The sequence below is a fragment of the Hyperolius riggenbachi genome, chromosome 2, assembly GCF_040937935.1.
Source record: "Hyperolius riggenbachi isolate aHypRig1 chromosome 2, aHypRig1.pri, whole genome shotgun sequence".
NCBI lineage: Eukaryota > Metazoa > Chordata > Amphibia > Anura > Hyperoliidae > Hyperolius > Hyperolius riggenbachi.
Genome location: NC_090647.1, coordinates 343,030,563 through 343,048,774, shown reverse-complemented (window position 1 = coordinate 343,048,774; position 18,212 = coordinate 343,030,563). Strand labels below are relative to the sequence as shown.

The 18,212-nt window shown below is 42.0% G+C and overlaps 1 protein-coding gene across 1 annotated transcript in view; it reads right to left on the bottom strand.

Moving 5' to 3' along the window:
• The window catches only part of TFEB (transcription factor EB), a 109,770-nt gene that overhangs the window by 14,762 nt on the left and 76,796 nt on the right, over positions 1–18,212 (bottom strand). The window contains exons 6-8 of the mRNA XM_068269505.1: positions 16,738–16,794; positions 9,198–9,273; positions 2,996–3,143 (exon numbers count right to left, since the gene is read on the bottom strand). Coding sequence (XP_068125606.1) covers positions 2,996–3,143; positions 9,198–9,273; positions 16,738–16,794 — 281 coding nt within the window. The remainder of the gene's footprint in view (positions 1–2,995; positions 3,144–9,197; positions 9,274–16,737; positions 16,795–18,212) is intronic.

Sequence of the window (18,212 nt, the reverse complement as noted above, 5' to 3'; positions counted from 1 at the left end):
GAAGGGTCAACATTATCAAGATGAATGTGCTCCCTCGGTTCCTATATGTTTTCCAGACTATCCCCATCCTGTTACCTGCTTCCTTCCTCAAAGAGATTAGAATGTGCTTTAGAAGGTTCATATGGCGGGGCAGACCACCTAGGCTTAAGCACGCTTTGATCACACAGCCTAAGAGCTTGGGTGGCATGGCTGTACCTGATATGGCATTATATCATGCAGCGGCGGCTCTGCTGCGCATAACTGATTGGCACCGACATAGCTCGTTTAAGCGATGGGTAGAGATGGAGAGAGATCTAGCCGGCTCCAAATTACTTCATTTACCCTGGGCAGGGAAACTGGCTTCCTCTTTGGGACCATTACATCCCCTGACGGGAGACACAATAAAGCTCTTCCATAAACATAATAAATCTCTCCATCTTTCCCCATGGCCTTCTCCAATGATTCCTTTACTTGACAACCCAGGATTTCCCCTGGGAATGCATAATAAAGCCTATACACATTGGAGGGCCCCCCACTTGCTAAGGGCATACCACTTAATAGATAACAATGAATGGCGAGACATTGTAGTCTTGCGCACCCAATTGCAGAATCAGGCTCTGGACCCCTGGGCATATTTGCAATTTAAGCATTACATCTCGAGCCTGGGCCCCAGGAGCGCATATGCTAGGGGTCTCACCCAATTTGAAAAACTATGCAGTGGTGAGGGATTCTTATCTAGGGGAATCTCACAGCTGTACTCTCTGCTTGTCATTGATCCGGACCTGGCTGATAGTTTGAAGCTTAAATAGTAACAGGCCCTACATAAAACTTTCTCTGAAGATCAATGGCGTAAGATTCTCATTCTATCACAAAAGTCATCAATTTCTGCTAAATTACAAGAATCTGGCTATAAGCTTCTTACGCAATGGTACTATGCGCCTGAGAAACTACAGAGAATGTTTCCTTCCTCAAACCCCCAATGTTGGCGCTGTCTTACACACAGGGGTAGCTTAATACATGTGTTCTGGGACTGCCCGAAGTTGATCCCCTTTTGGAGTAAGGTTAAAACTATAATCTCAAAGGTAACGGGAGTGGACTCTTCGGACGACCCCTCGTATTACCTCTTACACAATACCCCGAGCCGGCTTGGGAAATATAAAAAATCCCTCTCTAAGCACCTGATTAATGCGGCTAGACTGCTTATCGCCCGCCATTGGAAGTCGACTGCAGCACCTCCTGTTTCTGAGTGGATTAGGGAGATTCAGCACATTAAATTGATGGAAAACCTGACTCATATAATGCATACGCGCGATGAGCAGTTTAGCTGCACATGGGCCCCATGGCACGAATATGAAGAAACTGCCGAGTTTAAACAACTTTTGGCTTAGACTACTGCCTATAGGTTATGCGATAGTTCCCCTCCTGATGTGGGTGTCATGAAAGTATAATATGTGGCACCATGGGGAGGATGCTTGTTCTCCCCATGCCTCTGCAACCCCTGTGTTTGGTAACCTACACACCAGTCCTTGATTTCTTTCCTATTTACTTCTTTTTCGTTTCTGTTATCTCACTATGTTATTCTTTATCCTTCTCTTCATTTTTATATGAGCAAAAATATCATTATGTAGTTTGTGGGAGTGGAGACGGGCACCCGGGTCCCACCTTAAACTAAGCTTAGTATAACTGCCCCGGTCTGAACCATAGCTCCTAAACTGGGACGGAGTCCGGGGAAATGTTCCCTCTGGGCCCTGAGGCTCCGTTCTTATCATTTTCATATCTCACAGTCCGGCCATTAGCATACAGATATAGCCTCATCATGCAAATTACTCAAGCCTAATACCCTGTTTGGTCGAATGACAAATGAGATTTGCCCTTGGCCTGGCCAAGGATCTATGTTTATTGTGGGTGGTTCCTGGGGGCCGCTCCTTTCCCTTATAATTAGCTTTCTTTTAGTGGTTACAGATATCCCCTTGCGGCACTGGTTGGCCGTATACACTGTCTCTCTAGTTTCTTGACTAACGGAATGTCTGTAACTTTTACTCAAGGATATGGTTTATAGCTATTATTGTCTGCTATTTGTTCAAACAGCTGTTAAAACAAAAATAAAGAATCTTTAAAAAAAAAAAAAAACTAATTCCCCCCTCCTCCTCTGAAATCTCTGGCTAGTAATACCTCCCCCTCCTCCTGCCCAGACTGAGCTCCCATGAGCCCTTACTACTGTCTGAAAGTGCCTTGGCTCTCTGAAAACCAGTGGGCGTGGCTTGTTTAGTTTATAGGGAATTAGAGTATTAAAACAAAACAGTATTTGGCTTGAGGAATGTCCTATAAACAATAGGAAAGGAACACAATTATGCAATGAGTAAAAGTTCACCTCGGATCCACTTTAATGATTTGCAATTAATAAGCAGCACCTGGCTGCTACTTAAAGGACAACTGAAGCGAGAGGGATATGGAGGCAGCCATATTTATTTTCTCTTAAGCAATACCATTTGCCTGGCAGCCCTGCTGATACTCTGCCGCTAATACTTTTATACATAGCCCCTGAACAAGCATGCAGCATATGAGGTGTTTCTGACATTAATGTCACATCCGAAGTCAGCAGAAACAACACCTGGTCTCCAAGAATGCTCTGGGAGGAGAATGTTGCATATTAGCCTAGGCTAAACATCACTGGGTGGGTGAAGTTACATAACAATATACAGCAATATATAGATATAGGAAGTGTTCCTGATCGTGAAATCATGATACTTAATGTAAAAGTGGGTATCCCGAATAATTTACTACATTCTTCTACTATGTGTCACTGGAGTTTATCTTTAAATTTATTTTATACATAGTTTCTGCATTTTGACTGAAAATAAGCTTTAGCGCATTAATACAAGGCACTGTATTATTTTTGGGGGAAACCTAGGATGCACTTTTCTAGTATGAAATCTTTACAGTATGTATTGGTTGGCAGATGTATCATAAAAACTCATGTTGGTATGTGAAGGGGATTATAGAATCACATCCTTGCCTGAATCCGAAGCCACAGTTGTTTGTTAGCCTGTTCCAAGTGCTTGGAGTGCACCTCCAAATCTCGGCTCCGCTGCTGCTCTTTCTGCATGTGTTTTATATAATCCACAGATGCTCTAAGGATTGTGCCTTTATTCCATCGTGATTCACTATTGGGAAGAACAAACAACTTGCATTATTTCAAATACATCAACAGTCTGTAGAATTCAGCAGACAACGATTTTGTGGTCTATGTATAAAGACTGACATTTGGCTGAAGAGCATATCTCTTTTAGTTAAGTTATGGTTTATAAAAGGGAGTATTGATGTCAAATTTGCCTCGTCAGAGTCATTTTTGATTTAAGTGAACCAGAGATTAAAAGTAAAATTTTTCTATACATACCTGGGGCTTCCTCCAGCCCCATCCACCTGGATCACTCCCATGCCTCCATCCTCCGATGTCTGCAGCTACGAGAAACGGGTCCCCGCACTGCCGTCAGTCGGAGCCAGTCTAGCGTAAGAAGTGCGCTGTATGCGTATCTCTCCAGCAGCCGCTGGAGATACATAGAGGGCGCACTGCGTAGGCTGGCTCCGATGACGTCAGTGATGGGTCAGATTCTCGTAGCTGCAGACATCGGAGGACAACAGCGTGGGAGCGATCCAGGGGGATGGGGCTGGAGGAAGCCCCAGGTATGTATACATTTGTTTTACTTTTCCCGTCTCTGGTTCCCTTTAGGTTTTGAATGAATTTGAATCCAGAATAGCTATTGACTCACGTCAGTGTAGACTGGATATACTGCTTTTCAGAAAAGTCACATTAATGTTGGTTCTCTAGCGGTTATTAATCAACATTTAGGTAGTGTAACACATCCAAGGTTTATGAGGAACAGACATGAGTAAAGATGGTCAAAGAGATACTAATAACTGACTTGATTAAAATGTTATACTCTGCAGCTTGGAAATGGACCAGTCAAATGAAGCAGCCTCTGCATTTCATCCATTTCCAAGCTTTATAGATTTTCACCAAACTAGTATCAGCTTGGAATTATTAGGATCTCATTGCCCATCACTAGATATGAGAGGGGAGTGCCCTCTGGTGGCCATGTGCAGTGCAATCAATTTGTATATACAACTAAATTATCAACCAGATCAAAATATCAGTATGAATACTTATACAACATAATTTCAATATATACAAAAAAAATAAAACCTAAACTACAAGTTTTACTATCACTGGACTAGGTACTATAGCAGATATCTCATGGTGACCCAGAAGCACTAGGGGATTATAAGGGGCTCAAAGGGACCAAAAGGCCACTTTCTAAAAAGATTATGCCCAATATAAATGTGCCTTTTTAAAAGAAAACATGTTTGTCATCATTCTTGCTGACATGAAGCTCAATGATTGCACATACCTTTTGTTCTAAGTGGACCATTTATGTTAAGAGATAAACATATTCTGGTACAATTTTATGATATTTTATAAATAAGCGCACACTTTATTTGGTCATGATTCAACGTTACATCCAAAAAGATACAAACAAATGAATGTACTGGTATATTTTCTGCCTTTGACATGTGACTGTTAACATATGGCCAAATTTACTGCAAAACAAACAACATTTCTGTGCCAACTACTTTGAAGAAGGTTGTAATTGCAGTTTGTTGTACTGAAGTCAGCAGAGTCATCTGCGTTTTGAACGATGCGGTCTAACACTATGGCCTTGATTCATAAACAGCAGTGCGATAAAAAAATCTTGTCGGGAAAATACTGCACTCGGTATTTTCCTGGTCTGTGTGCTAATTCATAAAGATTTCTCCAGCTGCCCTTGGAGGTCGGTAAATTACCGCAGCCCATTGAGCAGTAGAGTAGAGCAGGGTCTCGATCCTCTCTTTGCCCTGCAGAAATGAATCACACAGACGGCTCTCTGGCTCTCTCCACTGATGACTCAAACAGACTTCGGCTCTCCGCACTTTTGCATTTATCAGAGCTGTCGGTAACTTGTCATCGCCTCACTAGAGGTCTCGGTAACTACTGCCAGGCTTACCGCTTGTTGAAGGCTTTATGAATTGACATTTGCTGACAATTTACTGACATGTGTTGTCGGTAACTACAGCCAAGTAGGTAATTTATCTCCCTGGTCGGTAATGTCAGCATTTCATGCGGTAACAGCCTTTATGAATAGACATTTTGCTAAGTGGTCGGTAAAGTCTGCTGTTTTCAGCATTACCGAATGAGGTAATGCTTTAGGAATCGAGGCTTTTATGGGAAGGGGGGGGGGGGGGGGGGCGGCGGAGGAATGACAAATCGGTGCATGCATATGCATGACGTCATGCTGTTGGCAGGAGACTAACGTGCACAAAAGAAACGGCCATCACTCGGGTGAGTAGATCTCCCAGGCGGATCGCTTGCGGGTCAGTGGTCGGGTGCTACTTTACACACATGCTTGATAATTGGCTGAGGAGGTCATTATTGGCCACCTCAGCCGACTTTAATCAGGCGTGTGTACAGCAACAGCAATCAAGTTGTACAGACTGTAGTACAGTTTCAGAAGATCAGATACATTACCAATTTGTGATATGCATTTCTTGGAAGTATGATTTGTAGAGTTAAACACTTTTTGAAATGTTATTTTTATTACGTGGCAAGCACACTGCGCTTTTTAGCATTTTCATCATATATAAAATTAGCACGAAAATATCTGTTGCAAACAATAATAATAGCAGCAAACTAAGAAGTCCTAGTATATCAAAATACTGAAAAATGAATGCAAACTTTACCTTGTTTTTACCCCATCCATGGCAAACCTTTTCCAACACCTGGCGTGATACAGTTTGGATTTGTTCGAAATGTGTATATGTAGTAGATTAAGCATTAGGGAAGGCTGTATTATTGCTACTGAATTAGTGAGTACAATTTGTTCTTTTACAGATACTTGTTAGTCATAGAGAGTTCTCCTGAAGGGATCTTCTGACCACGAGGTAGATTAATTTACTACTGCATAAGAAAAACACCAAGCTTTTATGAATAGACTAGGAATAATAACAATCTAATCATAACGTGCAGGAGAGAAACACTTGCATCTATTTCTACAGTCAGAGATTTCTGGCTATCTACAGTCATATGCAAGTATTGGAAGGTAAGAGGGTGCATTTAAGTATTAATATTACTTGCTTAAAGTAATATATGGGAGGGCAATAGTGGGGTTAAAGCAAACCTAAAGCATAGTTGAGGATCTCTCTACCATACTCTACACAGCTACATAACATTTTTACATTCAATCTTTTCTTAGACCTATTGTATCTGGTAGAATTCTTTCCAACGGAATGAAATTCCACATTTCTACATTTTTCACCATGAAAAACCTTTTCCAGGGGTGCAGATTCAAGCTCTTGACTTTCAATATCAAGTGGTGGCTTTGAATCTTTTGTACTCACCTTAAAGTGAATCTGTATCAAGGTAAGTGTAGGACTACAGGCTGGACTCTGAAGCAGTGAGTGTGAAAATGCTGCATAAAGGATGTCTGTAGAAAGTGGTGCTAGGTTTTCCTGAAAGTGAACTTTCTGGTCTAGAAGTACAACCTTCAGTGACCTTATCTACATGCTATGCTTGCCCACATAGGCATGCTCCAGCCTCTACATTGGAGTAGAGGCCTTCTTAAAGTCATAAGAGTCACTATGTGGCCACACCCTGTTAGGACACTACGCTGTCCACAAGCTAGACTACAAGCTAGCCTCTTGAAAGCAGGAGGGCAAAGTAGTATGAGGCTTCATGAGATGGCCACATCTCCTACCATGGGTGTGTAGAGAAGTGTGTCTACTGTTGTCACAAGGTAAATTCCTGTTTGTAGTTAGAAGAACTTTATATGCTTTGTAATTATCACTACAAACAAGAGTGGTAAGCACTCATTGGCTGCAGGAAGAGCTTCCCAGCAAATTTAAAGGCACAGTACCTGCAAATGCATCTCCAGTACCAAAAATAGCAAGGGCTGAATCCAACTATACTACACCTTCTCCTAAAAAAAAATAATTTACTTGAGCCACACAATAATGCTTGCAGGCTGACAGGGGTGCCGTGCGTGGGCTGCCTTGTGCCTCCTCGCTGACCACTCTCAATCGTTTTCCCAGCTATGGGAATATGTTGGCTATGTGATTTGGGGCTGCATTTATCTTAGGGGGAGGTACAGTACAGACAGCAACCTAAGCACTCACAATGCCTAGGAATATCGCCCCCAAAACTGCACTCCCCATGCCTAGGAATACCACACACAACTGCACATCAGATGAAGGGGGTGGTGCTGGCAGCAACCCAAGTGCTCCCACCACCAGGGAAACCACCCACAAGCAAGAAAGTTTAAGGGCCTGTACACACTGCTGCGCTTGCGTTGCGTTTTTAAAAACGCATGCGTTTTTAAAAACGCAAGGTCTTTTGAAAAATAATGAAAATCGTGATGACTTGTACACACTGGTGCGATGCGTTTTTAGAAAAAACGCAATCGCAGTGCCTGCTGCGCTTTTTTAAGTGCAGCGCATGAAAAACGCATTAAAAACGCAAGTGCTTGCGTTTTTGCCTGCATTTTTCAGAAGTCAGTATCCCAGAAGACTCTGCAATCTCCTGATTCCTGTTGAAATGTAAACTAGAAAAAAAACAAAGGATTCTTTAGCCAATCAGCAATTACAAGAAAAACGCAAACGCACAAAAAACGCAGGCAAAAGCGCACGTGTTTTTAAAACTACAGGCACTTTAAAAACGCATGCGCTTGCGATTTTGCTTGCGTTTTTCAGTGTGTACAGGCCCTTAAACGAATTGTAGTTGGTGGATATTCTTGCATGAAGATGTTACCATTTACTACACTGCGGGTTTTAGGGTATTGGAAGATCTTTATACTTTTTTTTTTTCTAAAGGCTTGGCTTATTTCTTTTGATTTTCCCATTACAACAAGCAAAGAGGTAGTGAATTTTGTGGAAGAGCTTAACATATATGCACATGTTGACTATTTAGGTGAACTAGCTATCAGAAGTTAATTGTCTAATTGCTTAACCACTTAACCCCATTTTACCCTTCCCGCCAAGAGCCATTTTCACCTTTCAGCCCTAAACAGGCCGGCCAGAGTGGAGCATGTGGGACGTCCCATGCTCGCCTGCGTGTATGGGAAATGTTATGGACAGCGGTGGATTCGGAAGAGGATGGGCACAGAGGCACAGGACAGGTAAGGTATAAATGCACATACATACATATGGTGAACAGGGACAGGAGTTTCATCGCTCATCCAGATATCACTCGCCATTACCACCGCACAACAGACTGACCACGATGGCCCAACATCTTGCAGCATGTCTGAACGATTAATGCAAGGCATTTTGGCCCAAGGAGAGGAGGTTTGGGTTAGGCATTGTAGAAGGAATTTGTTTTGAGAGGGGGGAGTAGGCGTACAGATATGGGTATGCTATGGGAAGTAAAAGGCAAATAGATGGGGGTTTATTTTGTGTGGGGCAAGCCAATAGATTGTTAAGGATGCATTACCTATATTCCACTATCAGCACTAGCTGGAGCCCAAATGAACATGCTCCTCCCTCATTTTCAAATGTAGCTTAAACATCAGGAAATGAGTACAGCCAGCAGTCCTGCAGGATCGCCATGTGCTGCTCTTAAACTGTAAGTACTGTGCTGACCGTATAGTATTGTTAGGGTGGCTGGTGTTAGAAGACTGAGAAGAAGGGTGGTAAGAGTACACCATTAGCTCAAGACCTTTTGAAGTTTAGTTGCAGTGGGCAGGCTATAAATTATGCCAATCAGAAAATAACTGCAAGTTCCAAGGATAGCTCCCATTCCATTGAAGTCAGTAGACAAACGTTGCAGACCACATACCGGATTCTCCTGTGATCTGCAACATGTAAATATATATTTCTCATTGGCTGTGCTCATTGGAGTGCAAGCCTTACGAATAAATGGGTTCTTTTAAAGCCATCTAAAAAAGGAGCATTTGACAATACAGGTGTAAGTCCCGTTGAACGCACAAAAACATATACAGTATTTAACTATATTGAATTGATGTCAATTTCGTCAAGTTGTTCATTTCATATGTACAATTTTAAATGTCTTACATGAGGCTCACAGTATGCAAAACCATCACAAAAGTAAAATATAATTACTGGGTGTGTGTGTGCTGATAAGTGTTTTTATACAATATCTACTATAAATGTATGTGTGTTAGAAAACTCACATGTCATTTGTTTTTGGAATTAAAGCGCCCAGCTCCTTTATACGATCATTGATGTTAAATCTTCTCCTTCGTTCAACTATATAAGGTAAAAAAGACCAACAGGTTTAATAAACAATTGTAAGCACTCCGGTTTCCTCCCACATCCCAAAAAACAAACAAACAAACATACAGATAAGTTAATTAGCTTCCCTTAAACTAGAAATAGACTGTGATACATACACTACACAATATACAAAGACATACAATGTTCTCCCCAGAAATTTTTTCCAGCTGGGTAGCATAAAAAAATTAGGCGGTTGGGGCACGATAGGGGAATGCATGGCTGGTGCAACTCTGCTTACAGCACAGGAGAAGGATGAGAAGGACAGCTAATGACAGCCGGGTGCTCACAAAAAATTAGCCGGGTGGAGCACCCAGCTAAAAGAGCCTAGGGAGAACACTGGCATATGGCTATGGTAGGGATTAGATGGTGAGCCCCTCTGAGGGACAGTTCAGTAAAAAGGCAACATATACTCTGTACAGTTCTGCAGAAGATGTTGGCACTATAAAAATACTAAATAATAATAATAATAATAATAATAAGTAATTAGGGAGTATGGATGAGCAAGAACACCTCTGACAGTCTTGTGAAAATTACCTTGAACTACTGTGGTGGTACAGTGAATTTTCAGCAAACCAATTTTGAGAATTCCATTAAAGTCAATGGGCAAATTTAAATATTAATAGCAAAGTCCCTTTACATGACTGGTTTCCCAGAAAATGGCAGTTCAAACCACAACAGGCAAAAAGTATCTTTGAGCGATGGACAGCATGCAGAAGGCAGCATAAACCTTTGAAGATGAAGGTGGGTCCTTAGATTGAGAAAGGGCGGCACTACTTGTGAACTCAGTCCACTAGCAGCAGTCTCTGCCGTCAAAAAAGCAAGAGACATCTTTTCTAGCTGACATCATGAACTGGATGACATCTAAGAAATTCCACCCATAAAGGTGTCTAGAAATAGCGTGGTGATGTTAGGACCAAGAGAGGACTAGAAATGGAGCATGGGTCAGTGAGAGCAGGAGCAGTGTGTGGCCTCTGGTCAACTATCACTAAGAAGGTTACATTGGTGATTGGCATGGAGAGCTGGGTGTAATGCATCATCAATGCCACCAAGAAGTGTATAATACAAGTGAAAAGGTGGCAGCAGTAGGAGGAGGAGGTGGTGAGCCCAGAGACAGAGCATGGACTGCATTACTAACTGGCATTGAAAGCTGGGTGTAGTGCATCATCAATACTGCCCAGTTGTGTATAGAGTTCTGTGAATGGAGGACTGTAAGGCATCAGGATGAGAAGGTGGCAGGCCTTATAGAAATCACTAGTGCAAATTCCTTCTTAAACTGTTCTTAAATAGGAGGAGTTAGGACGGCTTATCAGACAGTGCAGTGTATGACGGTAATTGCTGTTGCTGAGGTAACCAATACATCTGCTGCATTGATACAGGAAAGAGAATAAATATATTATTAACGGTAGATTATTTTAGGTTAACTGACAAGATGTACCGTAAATAAATAAATATATAATATAAATGTATTAGAGCTGAAAAATACATTTGTAGCATCAGAATTTGTTTTCCTCTTATCTTTTCCATCTTCTACACAAATCATGCCTAGCCTGCACTGCTGCACAATCTGTAGGAGTGCTATTAAGCACTTCTTAATCTGCAGCAGTTTAGGGATGGATTTGCACTTTTCTTAACGGTAGTGCAGTTCTAGAAATTCAAGCTAAACTAACACTTTTAAGTAGGATTTAAGAATCTTCTTATCATGCAGAACAGTTCCACTCGCTGGTTAGAACTGTTTAAGAAGGAAAAAAAAAAAAAAAAACTGTTGGTAATTATTTGATAAATCTGGCTCACTGAGTGGACAGCATTGGTGACTGGCATGAAGAGCTGGCTGTAGTGCATCATCAATGTCACCCAGAAGTGTATAATACAAGTTGTGTGAGTGGAGGACTGAAAGGCAGCAGCAGTAGAAGTTGGTGGGCCGAGACAGAGCATGGACTGCATTAGTAACTGGCATGGAAAGCTGGGTGTAGTGCATCAACCAAGCTCCCCAGAGGTGTAGAATACAAGTTGTGTCAATGGAGGACTATAAGGGAGCAGGAGAAGAAGGTGGCAGGCCGTGAGACAGAATAGATTGCATTGGAGACTGGCATGAAGAGTTGAGTGTAGTGCCACATCAATGCCACCCAGAAGTGTATAATACAAAGTGTGCACTTGTATACAACAATTAAATGACTCAGGTCGCAGTCACAGGGGCACGTTGCGGAGCTGCGTTATAAACACAGCACACTGCAATGATAATCCTACGGGACGTTCACAGAGTGAAGTTAACGTCACGTTGAAAAATGTTGCGTTATGATAACTCACCGCTTGCAGTGCGTTACCTCTAAACGCAGACACGTTGAGACTTTAACGTCGCATTAAAACACTGAATATGCCCTCAAGGATTTTTTCTCTGGGAGAAATCTGAACCTCAAACACTGCGCATTGCTAAATGTTCACCTGTATGCAACAATGAAATTACTCAATACCTTTTTTTCATATAGATTAACTCTCAGCTCAAATGTGTCAAGAACAAAGTATGGGGTAATTTTATTGGGGTGGAGAATGGACACAATAAGTCCTTTAGCAATATTCAGTCTGGATTAACAGTTCTCTATCTTGGTATAAATGGAGTAGCTAGTGGAACATCCACTGTGTCCTATAGTGAGTGAGGCTGGTTTCACAGTGGGACGTTACAGGCGCACGTTAGAGCAGCCTGTAACGCACCCCAACGCACAGCAATGAAAAATCAATGGGCTGTTCACAGTGCCCACATTGCGTTACGTTGTAACGCAGCACGTCTACATAACGTACTGCATGCAGTACTTTATACGCGGCTAAGCCGCGTTAGACGGTTTGCACATGCTCAGTAGGGTTTTTTTCATTTTATGGGCGGAGAGGAGGCGGGGAGAGGCCGCTACGTAGCCAGGCACATGGCTACTTATTATTCACCGCACTTGCAGTGTTTACATCCTGGAGCGGCCGCGGATTGGCTGGCGGGACCACGTGATGCGGAAAGCTCCGCTTACGTGGTCTCTGCAGTGCCTCCGACAGAGCAGGCGCAACAAGAGCTGCTTGTAACGCGGCTCTTGGTAGCGTCCTGCTCCAACACCACCAGGCGTTGCATGAGGGGCACGTTATGCGACCATAACGTCCCCTAAAACGCAACGTCCCACTGTGAAACCAGCCTGAGAGTAGCACTGAGCAGCTGGGGAGATTGGAGAAATGCTGTGCCTTGCCATTCTCAGTCAGTACTATGGAAACACTGAAAACAATATACAAGTTGGCCTCTGTGGGGAGGACTACAGGTGCCTTCTCTCCACACAATTCTAGCCTATATGAACATGCAGTAAAGAGGAGCTGCCTGTCCAGATAGTGTTTGTCACTCAAATATAATGCAATTTGGAAAAGCTCATCTGGCAAGCCTGCCTACTCTCTGTAAAAGTAATGATATATGTCTACCCTATTCTGCATACACAAGATCATGCACTGAAAGATGAACTGGGAGGAGATTTTTTTTTTAATACAAAAACAAAGGAAAAGAGTGTGTTATGTATGGAAAAGAAGAGATAAGCAAGATAGGGAAAAAAAATCCCAGTCAATGTGGTATAGAAAAAAGTACCTCACAAGCATGGAGGAATTGCCTTTACTACTGGCATGTAGAGCTAGAGTTTTTTTTTTTATTTTTTTATTCCCTTAGTTGAAGACACATTACATTTTTCTTTAGATACCCAAGTTTATCCAGATCGCTTAGGGCACAGTTTCACACTGAAAATCACTGCCACCCCGCTATTTTGCCACAATTCTGCTTGTAATTCTCCTTCATGGAGCAATACTCATTCCCTGATCAAAAATTGCAAATGCAATCGAAGCAAAATTTTGCCACAATTCTCTGCTCTCCAACTAGGCTGCTATGTCAATGCTGGGTCTGATCATGTGCTGCTATTTCTCTACTCTGCACTAGTTTGCTATGCTGATGCTGTGTCTGATCTTGTGCATTTTCTGCTATTTCTCTGCTCTCCACTAGGCTGCCATGCTGATGCCGTATCTGGTCCTGTGCTGGTGCTGCCATTTCTCTGCTCTCCACTAGGTTGCCATGCCGATGGTGTGCTGCTGCTGCCGCCTTTTCTCTGCTCTCCACTAAGCTGCTATGCCAATGCTGTCTGAGCTTGTGCTGCTGCTGCCACCAATTCTCTGCTCTCCACTAGGTTGCTATGCTGATGCCGTATCTGGTCCTGTGCTGGTGCTGCCATTTCTCTGCTCTCCACTAGGTTGCCATGCCGATGGTGTGCTGCTGCTGCCTTTTCTCTGCTCTCCACTAAGCTGCTATGCCAATGCTGTCTGAGCTTGTGCTGCTGCTGCCACCAATTCTCTGCTCTCCACTAGGTTGCTATGTCAGTGCTGCATCTGATCCTGTGCTCCTTCTGCCATTTCTCTGCTCTAGGTTGCTATGCTGATGAGGTGTCTGATCCTACTATGACTACAGTATTATATTATGCTACTGATATTAACCACTTGCGTACCAGCAATCTCTGGCCCCTTAAGGATCAGAGACTGCTGGTAGCAAAAACCGCCGCATAACGACAAATCGCCGCACAGTACCACCTGCAGGACATAGATTTGAACGGTCCAGAAGAAGTTAAAGGCTGGATATCTTAGCACTCATAGCTTCTACACAATCCAAATTTTGAAGGTAGGAAGAGGACCCCGCTCCCCCCAATCTACCTCTGTGCAAAATCCTAACTTCAAAATTTGGAGTGTGTAGGAACTATGAGTGCTGAGATGTCCAACCTTTAATATCAGCATATGCAAATCAGGAAGGAGCTGCATGTGATGTCATTACCCACAATGCTGTACATCAGTAGGCCTGAATTTTTATTAGGCCTACACAGTGGGAGGGGTCTTTCACTATTTCAGCTGGATTTCCATTGGCTGCAGGACCTTTTTCCCCTCTATGACCTAGGTTTTCCCCGACAAACCTGTCTTGAACTTCACCTCGGTGGCAAGTTCATTTCCACCTTACATTTCCTCTGTAAGGCCTGGAACCCACAGAAATCCGCAAACGCAACCGCTAGCGTTTTGTCTGAGCGGTTTGCAAGCGGATTCAAGCGCGTTTTCGGTCGCGTTTTGCAACAGTGTATTTTTTTGCTCAGCGGTTGTGTAGCGTTTTGATCCTGATTGGTCCTGTGAATTATTTTTAATTTTGTTACAGTGTGCTGAACCGCAAAACGCTAGCAAAACCGCTCAGTTTAGGTTTTGCTGAGCGTTTCAATACTTTACATTGAAGCGCTAACGCTCCCAAAATGCTGCAGGTCCTGCGTTTGCGTTTCTGGGAAACGCAAACGCTCCTGTGGAAGTTGCCCCATCCATTAACATCAGCTGAGCGTTTTGGCAAAACGCTAGCGTATCGCAGCGCTGCCAAAATGCTCAAAAAAACGCTCTTGTGGGTTCAAGCCCTAACAGTCAAAACACACCATAGAACTATGCAGCAGAAACTGACTTAAAGGGGCACTAAAAAAAAAAAAAAAAAAAAAAAAAAAAAAAAAAAATTATATATATATATATATATATATATATATATATATATATATATATATATATATATATATATATATATATATATATATATATATATATATATATATATATATATATATATATATATATATATATATATATATCTATATCTATATATGTATATATATCTATATCTATCTATCTATCTATCTATATTCACGATAGTGCTTCTTTAAGGCTCCTAATCTCTCCCAGAGCACTAGTTGTGAAGGGGTAATTATGTCTTTGTTTTAATATTATGATGCCCTGTGAAGTGTTGGTGGTAATAGTTCAGAAGCTCTACAGAGAACAGATCACCAGCGCTGCCATACTAGAGCAGTGTGTGGAAGTGCTTTACTCTCCGTACATCTGCAGTCTGTAATACGGCATGCTAGTTATGGCTGAGGCATTGCACACACTGATATCTTATGACAGTGCTGCTGTTCAAAACTTAGCATTTCTTTGAAAAGATGTCCAGCTATTCAAACCTGGCTTCAAAAAATAAAAAAACTTATAACCTAGAAGAATTGATACACAGTTCACAATGCTCAATGGGAAAATTCCATTCAACCTGGAATAGATTGATATAGATGGATATCCTTCACCAAATCAAGGGAATGGTCAAACCTTCAAGCTTCACACACCTGAAATTACACTTCATAATACACTAAATGCTTATAAAACTAAGCAAAGCTAACTTCACCCTTTAAAATTTCCCTGTCCTCACGAAGTCACTTAAAGAAAATTACACTTTAGGCTTCACAGGTCCTTACAACCAAGAGGCTCACCCACAGCAACTAATTCAAATACCCCTAACGATATGTGTCGGTCACACTCTGGATCGGAAATTACTGTCACATAATACTCTACCAAATATACACTCTTCTCCCTCTGATCTGATTAATAGGTGGAAAGACGGTTAATGTTACTCGTTGAACTGTTACATATCAATGTTTTAGACATGTATTGAGAATATTTATGGAAATATGGAAAAGATATGTATCAATTTCAAGTTATATTTTAGAACAAGCATTACATAGGTATCAGAAAACCAGCTTATCTATGCTATAGTACCTAATAAGATAAAAAGCTGAACTGCCTTAAGTCATCTCTGCACATTCCAAAGGCGCTCTCTTTCTTTTGACGATATGTTAAACCAATGTCTGGCTATATATAGTCCAAGATGTCTTGTAAAATCTTTAAAATCTTTTTGGAATATTTATGTTATTCTTTTTTTGTATGGCTTTTGTATTTGCATTCATACTGTTTAATAAACAATATTGAAACAGAAAATGTGTCCAGCTGGTGCAGAAGGGGAATGGACAAGAGCTGAAAGCAGAAGCAATTGTACTTTCCATAGTCTACAAACTCTTCGTCAGCCAGTGTAAGTTCAGTAAGGGAGCAGAGGAGCCTTTTGATAGAGGTTCCTTTGAATTATGTGGACCATGTGCTAACCGAAGGGGAGTGGAATGATAGCACCCCCACCATGAGAAGCCCCACCCTATCTCGCATAAACCTGGCCCATCGCCTGAGTAAATCTCCGCCCCTCTATTACATCAATAACCATTGACCTCTTTCCTACTCTCCCCCCCCCCCCCCCTCTAATTCCAATAGAAACCAGTGATCTCTCCTCTTTAAAATACCGCAACAGCAGAGAGACAGCATTGAGGAAGCAGAAAGAGCTGAAGGCTACATTTCTCCCATAAGGCAGTGCCGTGCCACTCCTTCCTATAAGAGGGGCATGGCTTAACCTTGTTTTCAGCTAGCAACAGTGAGGGGGTAAGAAGATTAACCTTTTAAATGCCAATTACTGTATTTTTTATTTTATTTTTTTTGACACACCTTTTGACAAGTTTTTTTATACCCTTACTGCATTGTCTCTAACGGATTTGTAGTACTTACTCATGTTATGTGTATCTTTTTTCTGCCGTTCACGAACAAGTGCACGATTCTCTGCATCTGTGGAAATAAAAGCAAATTTAGACAGCCACACTACCAATGATAAACAGAACTTTCAAATAAAACTAAATTTCAGGTTCAACAAGAAACAAAATTTATGGTACACACGCCTGCTTGTCTATAGTTCTTGTCCGACCAGAAAATGCATATTATTTGTGTACTTCGCTGCTTCCTCATATCCCAAATTGAACTTCATTACAAAAAAATATGCCTAAACTGTAAATCAGGTCTATCCAGTCACTCTAGGCTGTCTCCCGATATGGAGCATACTATTCCCTGAAAGAGGAAGTGCTGAAGGATCTACCTCGGTGTGAACTCAGTGTTGTCCAACGCTACTTACATGGCAAGCAAATTTGCCACATCTCAGGCCAAGATTAGCACCAAAACAGCAGGACACAAAACATGTCTGGTTAAGACTACAGCAAATCTGATTTTAAAATGAAACAGGTAGTAGATTGCTTTCACACATATTTTACAAGGTCTACCAGAAATTGAATAGTGTCTGCCTGGCTGAGCAGAGCATGTATATGAGGTGGAGCTTTCAGCAGTGAGACAAGTGTATATCAAGCATATCTCTTAACAGCAGAATTTTCGGTTCTTCTTTGGGTACTGTATTTTTTAGTAGAATTAGCAACTTTCATGACTCATGAATTGCAAAACTCGAGGAAAGGCTGTATACAGTATGTACAGTGGAGGAAATGAGAACTGTAACAAAGTAAAGGTTTTAAATTACTGTTGTATGCATTATTTCTGCAACAGGATTTGCTGGCAAGTCCAAAACCCACAGTGCTCTAAGTTGTAAATGCTTACTTTATAAATCTCTCACTTTTATTTTTTGGGTGGGAGGAGTCTGTCCATTGTACTCCTACAAACTAAACTAAAGAGGTGTTTACATGCACAATTACTGTCCACTGCTGTGACCAGAACTCAAACCTTTTGGCTAAAGTACTGGCCTGGGTACTGTACACACACACTCAAAAGCCTACAGGCTAGCTAAGCATTCTGTAGCTATGAAGAGGAAGGAAGGATGGATGACAGGAGGGGTGCGAAAGGGAATAGTTTGTCAGCCAATGTGATCTTGAACTCTGGATCTCTTAAAACGATGGTGTCACTATACACACGCTATGATTTTGGTAGAGATGGCACCTGACTGCCTACCTCGGCCAAGAACCCTGTATTGTGCATACAATGCTTAAAGGAAACATCCAAGCAGCTAAAAAAAAATTAGCTCTACTTACCTGGGGCTTCCTTCAGCCCCTGGCAGCCGCTATGTCCCTCGCCGCAGCTCCGGTGTCCCAGGATCCCCTCTGTTTCAGAAGGTCGGCCTCTACAGCTCCTCCGCTGCTGTCAATCATGCTCACATGGTCTGGAGTGTACTGCGTAGGTGCAGTAGCTTCCTTTAATGATACACAAGGTCA